The sequence below is a fragment of the Ochotona princeps genome, chromosome 9, assembly GCF_030435755.1.
Source record: "Ochotona princeps isolate mOchPri1 chromosome 9, mOchPri1.hap1, whole genome shotgun sequence".
NCBI lineage: Eukaryota > Metazoa > Chordata > Mammalia > Lagomorpha > Ochotonidae > Ochotona > Ochotona princeps.
The window spans coordinates 48,433,323-48,450,544 of NC_080840.1; the positions used below are offsets into that span (position 1 = coordinate 48,433,323).

A 17,222-nucleotide genomic window follows, 5' to 3' on the forward strand; every position below is an offset into this window, starting at 1 on the left:
TCCTTTTGTTTAGTTGGTCTTAGTTAAATATGCATTTTCCTGTTTTATTTAATTGTATAACCATATTTTCATACAACACTGAAAATCTGTATTATTATGTAAAAGGCTAATCCTTTCTTCTTCATGGTCTAACAGGAGCATCTTTTGTTTCCCAAAATTATATTGTAGACACAAAAGGAATGATTCCTGAACTTTGCTTGAAGTAATGTTTTTATTTTTTGATTCTGACTTATTATGACTGTTAGTTACAAATCCTCATCAATTAAAGGCCTAGGATGCCAATCACACTAGCATCAGGAAACTGAAAAGTGCTTGTAAACTTCATCATATCAAATGCCGGTGATCAAAGTTGTAGACCTTGTAAAGGTGATGTCAACTTAAGAATTGAGAGAGGGAGAAACTGCTTATTGTTATGGAGCAAAACAGAAGCGGGTCTCCACTTAATGATTCTAGAGATTTAGAATCAATGTCAATGCAAAAACTCTAAATATCTCTCTGTTGTACAAATGGTCACTTGGGTCATAAAGTACCTATATAGCTTGTAAAAAAAATGAACAGGTAGCATAGTTATTCAGGTAGCTTATGACAAAGTCTGCTTTACTTGTTCTCAGTTCAATATTTTGTCTAGACTCATGGTAACAAATTGGTGAATCTATGGCTACAATCTATTTCATTCACTGACAAGCCTTGTCTGGTCCTCATAGGCATTTGATTTGTCAACTGCTATGCCTGAATCTGTGGCTGCATCTCAGCCCTCTAGCCTGAAGTGTCTCAGCTGTGAGTTGAGTTGTGCCCTGAACACTGAGAATGGCACACATCCAGCCCTAAATGTAGCTTGCAGCACTTTAGGGCCATTGTGGGTAGATCTGTGCATTTAGATTTGGGGGAAAGACCAGAGATGATTTATTTAGATCTTCTGCTAGAAGGGCAGTTGTCCTACTGCTTCCATGGGCTCTTCTAATCTCCTGAGGGAGCAGGGCTTGCTGCAGTGAATGGAAAAAAAGTGCCAAAATCAAGTGATTTTCCAGATTTCTTTTCTCCATTTCTACTCAGAAATTCTCTGACTATGGAAAGCATACATCAGCCAGAAATTAAAAACAAAATTCAGAAACATGGTTGGAAAAACATTTTTGTGACCATGCATTTAAAGCAGACATGCCAGTCAGTCATAAATTGTGAAAGGTTCTAAATCCTTTGAAGTTTTCTTGGAAGAGAGAAGTACAGATTGAGCCTCTGGAGAAGCAGGGATTGGCAAGGGACCAGAAAAGAAAGAGAAAATCTGGGTGGGTACACAGTTTTTGAAGATGCCGAAAGTCTTGCCTGGGAGGACCCTGTTTACTTGCCCATGATTGAGGTGAAGAGGGCTGGCTCTCCGATTAGGCATTTCTCCAGTTATTTGCAAACTATAGCAAACAAGTTTTTCTCCCCATCTATTTGGGATTTGCTGAGATATGTTTTTAGGGAGTCTTGGACAAAGATTCCCATACCCTACTCTAGATTCCTTGCGTGCAGACTATGGATGGTTTAGTCATCTAAGTTCTAATCAGTGCCTATAACTTTGCTATATTGATTTCCACCAATGAATCACCAAGCTGTATTTTCTGCTTGTGTGTGGGCTGGTATCTGCTTTACAGACTGTAAGAATAAATGAGGGTGGTGCATGTGGAATATGTGGCATGTGTACCAGGCACAGATGAAGTGACCATTAAATGTCATCTTCACTTTTTTAAATTATTTTTTTAGAACAGCCAAAGAGAAATTCAGCTAGACTGATAGTTTCTTTTAGCATATAAATCAGTAAGTTTTGTGTCCTTCTGAAATAGTTCTTTCCAAGCATATGGGTTGCTTTCTTATAGTATTGGGTGAAGACAAACTGAAGCTCTTCCATTAATTCTTGAAAAATTTGTGACTCCTTCAAATAATACATAACAAGTGCTGTGGTTGATGTTTTGTATGAGACTTCTTTGGGCTTTTAAGTATGAAAAATGTGTCAGTGAAGGATGCACAATTAGAGGAAATTACTGCATCGATTCAGGATAAATAATAACAGAAAGGTCTGCTCCACTTGATAGTATCCTGGCCCTCAGTTTCATCCACATAATCTCAAGGTTCCAGATTGTGCCCTTTGCAATTAAATCCCTCAAAGGATATTCTCCAAGCTTCATGGAGGTTTCCATTTTGCTAGTCTGTAAGTTGACACAGCTGGCAGCCTTGATTACACCAAAAACTCATTAGCCCAAATGGATGTAATAAGTCTTCCCCAAAGCCTGTCTCAAGAAGTACATAGGATCACACTCTAGGGTGAGAAAGAAGGAATAACGCAACCCTCATGAAATCACCCTGATAGGGATTCCTTTATCTCATCCACCAGCCTCTCTTCCAGTTTTCAGGTTGATTTTCCTATTTGAGGACATTCATCTAGACAATTCATGTCGGGGATGCATCCACTGATATTTATTCATTAATACCATAAAAGAAAAATTACTCCCTTGGCACTTATTAAAATGGCAAGAAAAACTATTCAAGAGGATTGCAAATAAGGGTCCAGACCATCATAGGAGAGAGAGATTGAACTCAACCATGAACACATGGTGACAAGTTTGGATTTACAGCCATAATTCAGAGTGGGGAGTGAATGGAGTATTGCTGAGAGGAATGGATGTGGTATTAAGGAGGCACTGAGGGAGAAGAGCCAGAGGGGAAGAGGTTCTCAATGAACAGGCTTAGTGAAGTTCTTTGTTGAAACTGTGATCTGCAGGCCAGACACACCAAAGGGACTTACTTGATAAAATCAGAGTTCTTGTCAATACTCTGCAAATTTTTGTGGTAAGAGAAAGTGTCTGACAAAACGTGAAAGATGAGAAAGAGTCAGTTCAGTGAAGAGAATGGAAAGAATATTCTAGAGGTGGAAAAGACACAAGAAATTTTGTTGATCCTATTCTTTGCTCAAACTCCCTTTGAAGCCAGTGCTTCCTCCTTTAAATGTCCTTTGGGTCCGAGAGCTAGGACAGGAGATAGGACATAGGAGTCAGGGACCTTGTTTTCAAAGGACAAGTAAGTACTCCCATTGCCCAGGTATTTCGATTTACTGTCTACTGTACAGTAGGTGTTGATCAGACTCTCTAAATTTTGTGAAAAACCAGTTATAACTCCTAAACCCCAACATGCAGTTATCACATGTTCCCTAAATGTGAAGTTCTCCATCCTCTCTGCAGCTGAAAATCACCTGTAATTACAAAGGCACCTACAGCCTCTGAACTGTCCCATTCTTACTTAAATTGGGTATCTGCTGTGGAGGAACCAGCCTTCCTATTCTTCCCAAGTGTTCACAGTACTTTAGCTTATTGCCATCAGAGGTTATTTACAACATATTTATGTTGCCTCTGGATCATGAGAATTTTGCACGTGGGTGAGTGAAATCAGTGAGTCCTGCATATGACTGAGGGAGACTGGGAGTTTCATTCCTTTGGGAATGTTCTGGATTTAAGGAGCTAGGAAAGATGTCCTTGAAACATGGTTACCAGAGAAAGCTGGACAACCATTCACCAGGTTGCAACAGACAAGGATTAAAGCAAGAGGGAAATTTGAAACAGAACCTTCTGGTGGTTGAGCCATTAGAATTATTCTTCTTTGGAAAGTAAATTGCTGCTCTTTGCTTCTTTACCTCAGTGTTTTCCAACGGACAACAACTGCTTTAAACATTAGGATAAAATCCTAAAATTATCCTGTAGCAACTCCTAAAGTGTTGTTTGTCTTTGTGTGAGTATTTAAAATATAGAAATACAGAAATTATATATCTACATACGATCATTTTCCAAATTCTAGTATTCAGAGTGCAGGCAATTTGGGCCCTACTTTGAAGACAAGTGAATATCGCTGTTTTACAGTACTTCCTGTGGTGCAGCTACTGCTAAGCAGTTGCAATAAATAATAACCTCTGGTTCTAATTGCTTACAGAATTGCCAAGTGATAATCTGTGATGTAATTAAGTAAAAGAAACTAATGTTGTCTTTTAAGTACTTCCATAAAACAATTCCCAAGAGAAACATTAATGCTTCTATGGCTAAAGTTACCTGATAGGTTAAAATTAACCTAGGAAAATTCAGCCATTCCTTTGCTGTTCTTGCTGCTGAATGAAGTACACGAAACTTATGGCCATCCTTTCAGGTAATTATTCAGGTATCAAATGTTATCTTTGTATGCTTCTTAAGTCTTAAAATTATGTAGCACAAAAGTAGGTCTCTACAGAAAGAGGGTCGTTCAGAACTCCCAGTCAACCACCTTTACTTAAAGGGAGCAGGAAGAGGGCACCACCACTCCTGAGTCGCTGTGTGCTGCCTGACTAGGGTAAGGCTAGGGTGCAATGGGTGTGCTCGTGGACCCTCTTCTGTGACCGAATACATCTGACATTGCCAATTAGCGTTGATAGAGCATTCTAGTCTGTAGAGCTCTTCTAATGTCCTAATGCTCCAAAGGAGATGTGCCTGCTTCAGTGATGGGAAAGTGCAGGTAACTCTTATAGGTTTTTTCCCCCTTTTTCTTATGAAAACATGTTTAATTTGGCTTTAGAAAGCTGATCAAGCCACTTGTCGTTGTTGTTATTTGTGAGCCATCAGTAACCAGTAAGGTGGTTGAAAAAGATGAATATTTTTCCCATCAGGTTTTCCTTCTTAGTCCTGAACTCAGGAGTATTTTAGTCAATAGTCAGCGTCTCCTTGAGCCTGAGAACTATTGAGGTCCCAGCAGCCTTTCACCTTATCCCTCTGAGAATCCAAAAACACTGAGTTGTCATGAGAAAGACAAGATAGTTGGAAGAGTACTAGGCAAGTGGAGGAATGCAGACCTACAAATCAGCTAGAAAGCTCCATTTGTCAAGGTAGATGATAGAGTTGCTCTGACTACACGACCTATGAAAATATAACTTCTCTTTCCATTAAATACTGACTTCCTATGCCCTTTTGCTTTAGTATTTCAGGAATTTGATTGTTTGCTGCTGTTTCATTGGCTTATGGTTAAAAAGATGAGGATTTTTTTTTTAAGATTTTATTATTATTTTTGGAAAGCCGGATATACAGAGAGGAGGAGAGACAGAGAGAAAGATCTTCCATCCGATGTTGCACAAGTGAGCCGCAACGGGCCGATGCGCGCCGAACCGATGCCGGGAACCAGGAACCTCTTCCGGGTCTCCCACCCGGGTGCAGGGTCCCAAAGCTTTGGGCCGTCCTCAACTGCTTTCCCAGGCCACAAGCAGGGAGCTGGATGGGAAGTGGAGCTACTGGGATTAGAACCGGCGCCCATATGGGATCCCGGGGCTTTCAAGGCGAGGACTTTAGCCGTTAGGCCACGCCGCTGGGCCCGATGAGGATTTTTTTTAAAGGAAGAAACAATAAACTTTGAAAATGCGAGATTGTAGATATGTAAGTTCAAGAGTTTTATTAAATCTTCTCATGTTTTAATTACTCATAATTTTCAGGATTCACAATTTCAATAATAAGAAACTAAACTCAGAGACAAAATTTCTCTTGGTTGTAAAAATCTTGTTATTTTGCCAAACTCTATTGGTGTTTTTATTAAGTATGTAAGTATAGAGTTTTTACTGGAGGTAAGAATTTTCTGAATTAATTAAAATTATGAGATGTTGCATATGTCCAACTCAAATAACAGATGCACCTTCCATGATATGTAACAGCTTTGAGAGTTGTTTTTCTAATGCACATTTAATTCAAGTTGCCCTGCACATTATTGTCAAAGTTGATCCTTTCTGAGGTAATTTTTATTCCGTAAGTGATTGCAGAATATCACTAGAAGGGTAGAGTTCAGGAGTGTGAAGTCATTCAAAGCAATGTAGTACCATGGAATGGATATTTCCATAAAATGCCTTCTCATCGTATTTCCAAATTTCTTATCTTTAAAGTGTTTTTCTGGTTGAAAGAGTCAGACAGGCTCTGGAGAAAGACTATTCCATTTCAAGACATGGCAATTGTATTATCAGGAACCCAATATTACTAGTAGCAAGACCTGGAAGTCCCAAGTGAATTCCATTGGTGCCTACCGCCATTTGAGACCCCAGTTAGGCTGGTAGGATCCTTGCACCATGCCTACTCTCAATAAATCCTTATAGAATGAATAATGAATACATGTTAGAATCTGTTATATTGAGTATGTGATTTTTGGATGTCAGTTTGCAGAGTGTGTGTGTTGACTGTCATCAGTTACAAGGTCACTTTAACTCACTGGAGTGGAAACCAAAAGCATCTGAAGCCTGGTGCCCTGTTTTCAGTTTATATACGTAGAAAAGTTCTGCTATGTGATTCTTGGCCAGTGTGGAGATACTAAAATCAGTGCTTATTTGGATGAATTAAGCACTCATTTGCATTCTTGAGACTCTTCCTTGTTTATACTTTTCTGAACTTTCTCACCCTAGGGGATTATCAGAATAGACAGGCATGAAATTAATTTTTCAAATTCATTTAGGAATGGATAGAATACCCATAGCTCACTTCTGTTGCAGTTTTATTTTATTTTCCTTTATTTTCTTCTATATATTTTAATTCTATATATTTTAATTCCCTATTGACACTGGTGCCTCCAGAGAGAGTATAAAATAAAGTTGTCCCCGAGCATTCCAGCTGTGTAAAGTGCTATTTAGAGACCAATTCTTCCCAGCAAAAACTAAAAATCTCAAGGCTCACCAGCATTTCTGTCTGTGAACAGCTCTCTTGTGTATTACTGTCTCAGATTATCCTTTTATTATGCTTTTATTACTTTAGTCATGATCACACTGATCTCATGTGAATGCAAGGATGACCCTTTCTTATACATAATCAAATGTGAAAGCCTCACTAACATTTTCTCTTGATTCCATAGTTCTTAGCAGCAATTTTTTTTCTCTATGAATATGAGTTATGATAGAAAAGTGCTTAATGACATATATTGGATATCAATAATGAGCAAAAACAATATCTAAGAATATGGAATTTTTATCCACTATTAATTTGAGAGTGAGTTTTGTCTGTAGTCAGTGTTCCAGGGTTCCCAGATGGTTGTTTAGTTTGCCTATCTTCCTTTCTTCACCAAGAACCACTGATTGAGCATCTCCTACTACTATGTGTAATCACTGATTGTTTCCAGGGATTCTAAGGTAAATGCATAGCATTTTCAGCTCTAATGGATCCCATGATCTAAGCTAAAGGGAAAAATATTCCTATAGTATCAACAGGTCTGAAATATTCCCTCCTGTAAATGTGACATCTGGGAATGATGGTATTTCATCATAATTGAGTGTAGGACTGCAGACTTCACCCAGCCATACAACTCTAGATAACCCCAAGGTCAAGCAATGTTAACAATAATTTTGTGGCCCCACTGTGCAATGCTTCACCTACTGTGCAAGACCTACACACTGCCACAGCCCCTCTAACTCACTTCTCACCTAACAGTTCCCTTGTCCTTAATAGTATCACTGTACTTCCCCTCTTCACGCCCATATTTAATTAATAGCTAAATCTGGGCATATTCCCTTGTGGTTCTCACAGATATCTCATTTCCATTCAGCTCTCAGCTACTGTAAGGCTGTCACCTTTTCCTAATTAGGCTTCTTTATTCAGGCCCTTCAGTTCACACCATCCCTGCTGCCAGATCAAATCTTACTGAAGCCCAGTTTCTGTTACTCCCCTATTCTGCCTAAACAGTAGATCTCCCAGCAAAACAGAACAAAGATGAACATATTACATTTCTGACCTTATTTTTAAAAATCATTTCTGCTTACCTTGTTGGCAAGGTGGATTTGCTCATGTTCTCAATAAATGGTGTATATTCGCTTAGTTCTCATCATTGCTTATGTAGTTCCAGTGTGGTAACATAGCAGGCTAATCAAGACACTTCTAGTGCCAGCATCCCATATGGGATTACAGCTCAGGTCCCAAAGCTCCGGGACCCACACAGGAAATTCAAATGAAGTTCTTAACTTCAGTTTGGCCCAGCCCTGGTGGTTGCAATCATATGAAAGATGAACCACTAATAGAAACACTCTCTCTCCAATGATGACTTTCAAATAAATTAACATGTATCTTAAAAAGTGCAGTGTGGGGGCTGACACAATGCTATAGCAGGCTAATCCCTTGCCTGTGTGCCAGCACCCCAAATGGTAGCAGGTTCGAATCCCTTCTAACCCAACTCCCTGTTAATGATCTGGAGAAGGAGCAGAGGATAGCCCAAAGCCCTGGGCTTCTGTGTCCATGTGGGAGACCTGGAAGAAACTCTAACTTCACACTGGCCCAACTAGGCCATTGCAGCCATTTGGAGATGGAACTACCAAATGGAAGCTCTCTCTCTCTCTGTCTCAGAATGTCAGAATTGTGTGCTGTAACTCTGACATTCAAGTAAGACAAACAAATCTATTAAAAAGAGTGAAATGTGCAAATGTGCAAAGGACTTTTGCGGATTGGAAAACACAGTCCAAATAAAGGCTGAATTATAAAGATTCCCCTTTAGGTCTCATGACTTTCATGGTGGTGACAATAACAGGATAATGGGAAGTGTACAATATTCAATAAGGTTGTGGTTAAGAGAACCTATTTTCTCTTTTTTTAGAGCTAAAGCTCTTTAGAAAATGATCTGAAATGGAAATTCAGACTTTGAGCTTTCTAAATGGGTTCTAGTAATATTATTGGTCATATGTCACTGTGCTCCTAGGAAAGTCAGTCTTCATTTCTCAATGAGATAATCAAGGGAGAAAATGTTTATATAATGAAAACATTTGCTTTACAAAGGATGCTAACAAAGATGCTTTGCTTTGCTATTTTAAGATTAATGTTAGTGGGCTTGGTGTGATGGCCTAGTGGCTAAAGTCCTCGCCTTGAACACGCCGGGATCCCATACAGGTGCTGGTTCTAATCCTGGTGGTCCTGCTTCCCATCCAGCTCCCTGCTTGTGACCTGAGAAAGTAGCCGAGGACAGCCCAAAGCCTTGGGATCCTGCACCTGTGTGGGAGACCCAGAGGAGGTTTCAGGCTCCTGGCTTCAGATTGGCTCAGCTCTGGCCATTGTGGTTACTTGTGGAGTGAATCATTGGACGGAAGATCTTCCTCTCTTGTCTCTCCTCCTCTCTGTATATCCAACTTTGTGATTAAAAAAATACTTTTTAAAAAAGATTTACATTAGCAATAAATTAACCTTTCATTTACTACCCTAGATCTTAGCTAAAATTTGTCAAATGAGACCAACTTGTCTCAGCATGGATAATCTTCTAGAAAAATGAAGCCTGGGCTTAACTCTGCACCTTTGACTTATTAGGGTTCGTATTTTCAAGAGGAGAAAGGAAGAAAGAGAGAACAAAAAAAAAAAGCAAAGAGGAAGATACCAACATATAGGAGATAAAGCAGAGAAAAAAAAGATTATAAAAAGAATTTTATCTTAATTTCATCCTATCCTAGTCAGTACAGCAAAATTTGGATTTACATTAACATAAGAATTTAATTCCCTGTAATACTAGAATAATGAGTTGCCTACTGGCATTCACAGTGATAAAGAGATACTACCTGACATTCAAAGCCTCCATATCAGACAGAATAATGTCCTGAGTACTATTCAGACATCTGATAACACAGAAAGCCACGTTTGTGTGGAGGTTTAGATAGAAGTAAGCTCAGAATTTTAACTAATTTCAGATTTTGATTTCAGTTTAGGTCACAGAAGCTCAACTAAATTGTGTATATTTTATAAAAATGATAGAAGTTTTCGAAGCATCTATGTGTCTGTATCAAAGACAATAATATATGGAAACAATTTGGGCAGTCAACTTCTGCCCTAATTGACCCATAACTCAACTAATTCGTACTGAGTGTATAGCACAAAGGGAATAAAATTCTATCATTTGCAACACCTAGAAACTGTTATGCTCAGTGAAATAAGTCAATCCCAAAAGGACAAATATCATACATTCAGTCTGATATGAGGCAACCTTCATGCAAAATACAAGATCCATACATATATAAGTAAATGTGCATATACATGTATTTATCTAGAGAAGTTGTATAACAGAGGCAAGTATAATGTGAAGATATATTGCAATATCCATTCTGTACTTTCAAATCAAAGATGGACTCCCAGTGAAACTGTTAAATATATCTTGACAATAGAATGCTGGACTTCCTACCATAGGCTACCCCTACAATGTCATGATGCACTTAAAAAAGAATGATGGAGTTGTGACTCTTGTTGAAGGACTATACAATTGTTCCAATATAGAGGAAAATCATTGAGGGGAGGGAGGGTACAGAGAAGGGTGGAACAGGAAATTCCTGATACTAAGAAACTCTCTCTCTTTCTCTTTTCTCTCTCTCTCTCTCTCTCTCTCTCTCTCTTTCTTTCTTTTTCTTCCTTCCTTCCTCCCTCCCTTCTTGCTCTCCCTCCCTTCTTGCTTTCTTTCTTTCTTTCTTTCTTTCTTTCTTTCTTTCTTTCTTCCTTTCTTTCTTTCTTTTCAGATAGACAGAGAAAAGGAGAGACAGAAAAAAAGATCTTCCATCTGGTGATTCACTCCCCCAAGTGGCCATAACAGCTCAAGCTGAGCCAATCTGAAGCCAGGACCCAGGAGCTTCTTCCAGGTCTCCCACATGGATACAGGGTCCTCCACTGCTTTCCCAGGCCACAAGCAGGGAGCTGGATGGGAAGTGGAGCATCCGTGATATGAACCAGTGTCCATATGGAATCCTAGGGGGAGAAGGCAAGGACATTAGCCACTAGGCTACTGTGGTGGACTCTGAGGAACTCTTTCATGAAAAAGAAAGGGGGAGGGTGGGGTAGTTTTGGACAAGGCCTGATCTTGAAATTGTGTAGAGGAAACAGTGATGGTGAAGATAGTGTTCTCTCACTCAAGGGGATTAAGGAAGTAACAGAATGTTTGTCTTTTGACCAACCCAAGCAGGCCTTTCCATCTCTGCAAATAAACACCAGAATGCAAATTATTCATGATTCACAGTGACACTGGAATTAAGCTTTCAAGTTGTAGTCTGTTGGGATTCTTCTTAATGTTTCTGTGGAGAATAAGCGTATATATCATGCTGTGTACATAAACCATACACACAAATGCACGTACATGTACATGTTGTCTCACACACACACACACATAATTTACCATTTAAAGTTAATTGCCCTAGATGCATCTTCCCTCCCATTTATTTCTTCGATGTATATAAAGAAATCATCTGAGTATACAAAACCAGTGTTTTATCACTTTGGGTGCTAATGCCTTTAGTTGCTCCCAAGAATTGAAAAAAATGAAGTTAACACCAAATGTACCCATCTGCTCATTTCAGTGATTAATGAAAGATCTGTTTAATGCCTTCTTTTTAAAATTTTTGAAGTACTTGAATGAGAGTAAAGATGCATTTATTGAAAGTGTCATTGAAGCTCTTCTTTGTGAAAAGCACAAAAAAGAATATGTATTTACTTCTCTGCTAGCAGATGGAAACTAGTAGGAGGCATTAAAAACTACACATGTGTGAGGCAATGGAGCATAGTCATTAAAATAATAGTATTTGGTGTTAGGTAGATCATAAGTCAAATCCAGAATAGTTTTTAAGGATTTATATGTTAAAAGATTTTATTTATTTTTATTGGAAACGCAGCTATATAGAGAGGAGGAAAGACAGAGAGGAAGATTTTCCATCCAATGGTTCACTCCCTAAGCAGCTGCCACGGCTGCAGCTGAGCCAGTCTGAAGCCAGGAGTCCAGAGCCTCTTCTGGATCTCCCACATGGATGCAGGGTCATACAGCTTTGGGCCATCCTCATCTGCTTTCCGAGTCCACAAGCAGGGAGCTGGATGGGAAGCAGAGCCGCCAGAATTAGAACCAGCATCCATATGGGATCCCAGTGCGAATAAGGTAAGGACTATTAGTCACTAGGCTATCGTGCTGGACCCACGATTTATTTTTATCTTCTTTTATTTGAGTTACACAGAAAGAGGATGAGAGAGAGGGAGAGAGAGAGAGAGAGAGAGAGAGAGAGAGAATGAACTTTCATCTCTGATTTGCTCTCCAAATGGCTATAACAGCCAAAGCTGGGCTAGTCCAAAACTGGACGCCAATAGCTTCTTTTGCGTCTCCCAGAAGGGTGCAAGGGCCCAAGGACTTGGGTCATCATCCACTGTTTTCCCAAGCACATTAGAAGGAAACTGGACTGGAAGTGGAACAGCCAGAACATGAATCAATATCCACATAGGGTACTGTTGTCACAAACAGTGGTTTAACTGGTTTTGCCACATTTCTGTCCCCAATAGAACCTTTTTCATAATTCTTAAAATCATTGTCCAACTGGAAGAATGGGGAGTATAAAAGTTTGTGCAAAAACAAAAGATGCTTCCAGACTGCATGATTGCATTCTTGATGAGCAGCAGAGGAAAGATAAAGTTTGTTCCTCTTCCTTAGGTATAGGGTGTTTTTTTTTTTCCTAAGATTTTATTTATTTTTCCTGTAAAGTCAGATTTACAGAGTGGCCACAGCAACCAGAGCTGAGCTGATCCAAAGCCAGGTGTCAGGAACCTCTCCTGCCATGTGGATGCAGGGTTCCAAGACTTTCGAGTATCCTCAACTGTTTTCCTAGGCCACAAGCAGGTAGCTGGATGGGAAGTGGAGCAGCCAGGATATGAGCCGGTGTCCATATGTTATTGCGTGCATTCAAAGAGAGGATTTAACCATCAGGCTATGGTGCTCGGCCTGGCACAGGTGCTTTTGCCACTGTCTCAAAGAGAGTTCCTTTTCAAGGACCAAAATACAACAGAGGAGATACAGAAAGAGCATGTTTTCTTCTTTAGTTTGGTGTTAGTGTCAGTATCTTTAGAAAGAGCAAAATACGCTCTGTAACTATGAGAACCACATAATAATTATTTAATAGTTAACTGTGAAAGAACTTTCAAGTGGAAGGAAGAGGTAAGGGAACTTGGGCAGGTGCAGTGTTTCTGTACTTGTGACTTAAAGCATAGATATTTGGGAACAAATTATGCTCAAAACTACTTGCAGTTTATTGTAGATCTTTAAAATTCTTAAGAAAAAAAATCATAAACACTTAGTTGTATTAAATATGAGCTCAAGAGATTTCAACATAGAATTGGCCAAAGATCTTCAGCGACTAATATCAACAGACTTCTTGCAGCAATAGCAAAATTATATGGTAATACACACTGTGATTTAAGGGTAGACTAAGAGGCAATACACTGCCGTCAACACATACCACCACCATTCCTTCAATAGCATCACTTATAATCTCAGCAGATCATTATAGGCTGGCCTACGCACGTAAGAGCCACTTTTTCTCATAGGAGTTCAGCCTTGGGTTTGAAGTCCTAGAATTGCCAGTAAAAATTCATAAACACAATCATGTAACCTATGTAACTTAAATATCTTTTCATTTGCCTTTGTTTGTACTATGCTATTGAGTTCGATTTTAAAGTCCTGGTTAGCCAAATTGAATGCTCAACTTACAAAAATAACTTCAGAATCTAAAAATGAGTTACTGTTCATAATTTCTTTCTTATTACTTATTTTTAAAAGATTTTATTGTCACTTGAAAGGTAGAGTTACAAAGAGAGAAGGATGGGCAAAGCAAGAGAGAGAGCCTTCATTTGGTGGCCAAACCCCTAGTTGGCTACAGCAGCCAGAACTGGTCGAGCAATACTTTTCATTTTTCTCAACTGTGAAGTTTCTCCTTTTTCCCCTTCCCATTCTCTTGTCTTTACAAATAGGTCGTCATGCTAAGCCCATGCTTAGGGAGTGAGGAGATGTTTTCCTTGTCCTTCAGCATGAGGAAGCTACTTATTAATTCTAATAAGTATTTTAAATTTTAAAAAGATGAGAAGATCGCAAAAGTCTAGAGTTTTGTAAATGAAGACGAAGGAAAAGATGCAAAAATCCATATGAGGGAGCCAAGAACTAAGAAATGAATGAGGAGGGGGTCACACACCTCTAGAGAGATAAAGGCTCGTTAGCAGGCACACATCCATCTAGCTTGTTCCTGCCTTCTCAATTCTGGAAACACAAAGCACTTGACCATTTGGAAACTATCACAAAGCCCATAAACCCTTTACTTTTCTCTTGAGATCACCACATGAATGTTACACCTCCTTCATTTCCAATGCCAAGCCTGCATTTTTGGTCTCCAAAATGCATAAAATGGTTTTCAGATTCTCAGGAAGAATAAAGTAGCTTTTCTTATTCACTTATACAAATGTATGTGAAGTGAAGAGGTATTATTTCATAAGTGCCTTGTTGAAGATCTTCCTAATTAGTGACTTCAATCTTTACCATCAGCTGAAAGTTCTTTCTTGAAACTCTCCCAAAGACCTGCTTATCAAATGCAACCGTCCTTTGGTATTCTTGTTGTTCTGTTGTATTTGACTGCTTCAGTTAATTTCCTTCTAGTGTTAGATAACAATTGCTGTATGCAAACTGTCCCCAACTAGTGACCTTTAAAAAGGAAGTATTGACATCCACGGTCTCTTATTAGCTAGGCTTGGCAATAACATTCTTCATGAAGAATTAGGGCCATTAGTGCATTAATGTACTCTTGCTTTTTGAATCCCTTTATTTATACACAACCATCTCTGCCTCTAATTCCAGAACTGTTTTTTTTTTTGTAGTGGTATCTATTTATCTATCTATATGTGTGTATCTATATATACCTAGATCTGCATCCTATCTTAGTTACACTATATATATCTAGATCTTCCCTTATCTTGATCCTTGCACCTTTTATTGTTTCTTTAATTCCTTTACTTTCCACCTAAGATTCAGCATTTCAGCCTTAATTATTTTTTTCCGCAAAATTCTCTTCATAAGCAAACTTACCCAGGCTCCAATCCCTGATGCCCTAATGGTAATTTCCAATTTATCATTAGATAGTTCTGTATTTTCATTTGGAATTGCCTAGCAAACTCATAGCATTTGGTAACAAGTTCATCTGAAATCAATGTTTCATCCCTATGTGAAGCATTTGGATTTTCAGATGACTATTTTGATATGAATACAAAGTCAAAACCAGTGAAAACTATATATTATGTATTCATTGTATATATATATTAATATGAATATAAAGTCCCTAAAATGGAAACACAACACATCTGAAAGAAAACAATATGGATAATATTAACGGTTAAAGCTAGTAAGATTTTTTTATCTTAGGATTAGATAGCTGATTATGACTGCTGAGTTTAGAAAGCTGAAAGTGTGTTTTATGGGAAGGTATGAGGCTCTAATATATACGATTATTCACAATCAATGCATTTGGGGGAAGAAAATTTAACTTGATATATGGAAATAATTTCTAATAAGAACTGTAGCAAAAATAATTCACTGTGTTTATTTTTCACATTTGTCATGGCTTTATCCTAGAAGTCTTGATCTCCCTTATCCAATTTACCTTATTAAAATCCTACTCTCCTTACCACCCAGCTACCCCAGCTATCATCCTGCTGTAAATCCTTTCCTTGATACTCAAATTTAAAGCCCTCTCATCTCATGTTGCTAATCCCCACCCCACTTCAATTAAATCAAAGGTTACTTGAAAATATAAAGAGGACATGTTAATTTGTAAGTTCAAACACAAAACACAACACTTAGTTTGTAACAGGCTTTTGGTAAATCCTCACTGTAGAATCACAGATTTCCTTATTTTAGTTCTGGAGTTATGAGTCTTGTTTACAATTTGAGCTGTCTTGATTTTACCAGAGGGCATGATAGATTTTTTAATCAGTTGTCTTTCAAGCTTTTTCTCTTCACCAAATAAAAACGCCAAATTTAGATATTCTGTAAGGTCTTAGATGGATACCTGATTACTTGCTAGGTTGAATATGGCAGTGAATATGCTGTACTCCACATCTGACAATTATTTAAAATAAAGTATCAGCTAGTGATTGGGATTATATCCTGAGCGGGAAGACACACCACACGGGAGAACTGTCACTTTACTTTGTATTCAAGTCTGCCAGTTGTCATAGTTACTGATGTACTCTGATTTCCCTCTCGAGTCAAGCCAAGTAGACCTTCAATGAAAATAAACTATTCTTCTGGCTTTATTTTTTTTCTGTTCATAATTTGAAGCTAAAAATATCATCAACTGCATGAATATTTCTCTGCTTTTATCAATGCTGTAAGTATACAAGAGGAATAAAAGAGGTTTAATGAAAATAAGTTTTCTCTGATTGAGATTTGAGCTCATTTGTTCAGCAATGATTCACTGATTAGCTACCTAAACGGTAGCCAGCCCATGCCCTCAAGTGTATCAGAATTTTGTAAGGAAGGGAGAGGAGTCAGGGTGTTTTTCGAGGAAGTGCAAGGGAGCAGTTTGTAGAGTGCCAGGGGAACGCAGAAGAGGGACGCCTTGTTAAGTCTAGAAGAGGACAGGGTCAGATTGATGGAAAGCATCCATCCTCTGGGTCTATGAATCATTGCACCTGGGAAATTTAGTAAATGTGTTTTCAGTTGTTCTGGATACAGGACAGCAAGGTGTCCCTGCAGGTTGGACTCAGGGAGCAGTGGCATGAAGAGGCCAGCAGTGCTGCCGGCCATGGGCTGTCACCCACTGACACTCACCACACCTCTCCTTCTGCTCTGGCCCTAGGAACTCCTTCACAGACATCCTCCGCGCCATCCTGCTGTCCCTGGAAGTCCTTATTGAAGATCCTGAGCTTCAGATAAATGGCTTCATTTTAATTATAGACTGGAGTAATTTTTCCTTCAAACAAGCCTCCAAGCTGACACCTTCGATTCTGAAACTAGCCATTGAAGGTTTGCAGGTATGTTCAGCCAATGTACACTACAGGACCGTGTGCACCAGCATTCTTTATTCTTGTTGTTGCTGCAACTGGAGGAAGAGTTGATTTTTAAAATGGAAAAGGAAATTATATAAAATATAAAATTTGTGAGTACTCAGTATTTTTACCTCGGACAGAATTTAGGATGTTTGTTTTTTAAAATTATCTTTCATTTTCATTAATAACTCTAAGTTACTGTTACCATGTACACAAATTGTCTACAGTAACAATAATGAAAAAAGCTTGAAGAGCTAAGCTTTAACTTAGCTCATCTGAGAATTCACAAAAATTAAAACTAGGAAGCATCTGCTTTATGAGTATGTCCTATATAAAGGACGTACGGGGGCTTTCTAGCATTTCCAGAAGCACTGTAGTGCCCCAGAAACATAGCTGATGGATCCTCATGTCCCAGAATGT

The 17,222-nt window shown here is 38.7% G+C and overlaps 1 protein-coding gene across 1 annotated transcript in view; it reads left to right on the forward strand.

Moving 5' to 3' along the window:
* Positions 1-17,222, forward strand: part of CLVS1 (clavesin 1) — a 141,887-nt gene that overhangs the window by 46,749 nt on the left and 77,916 nt on the right. The window contains exon 2 of the mRNA XM_004588009.2: positions 16,613-16,787. Within this exon, the coding sequence (XP_004588066.1) occupies positions 16,613-16,787 (175 nt within the window). The remainder of the gene's footprint in view (positions 1-16,612; positions 16,788-17,222) is intronic.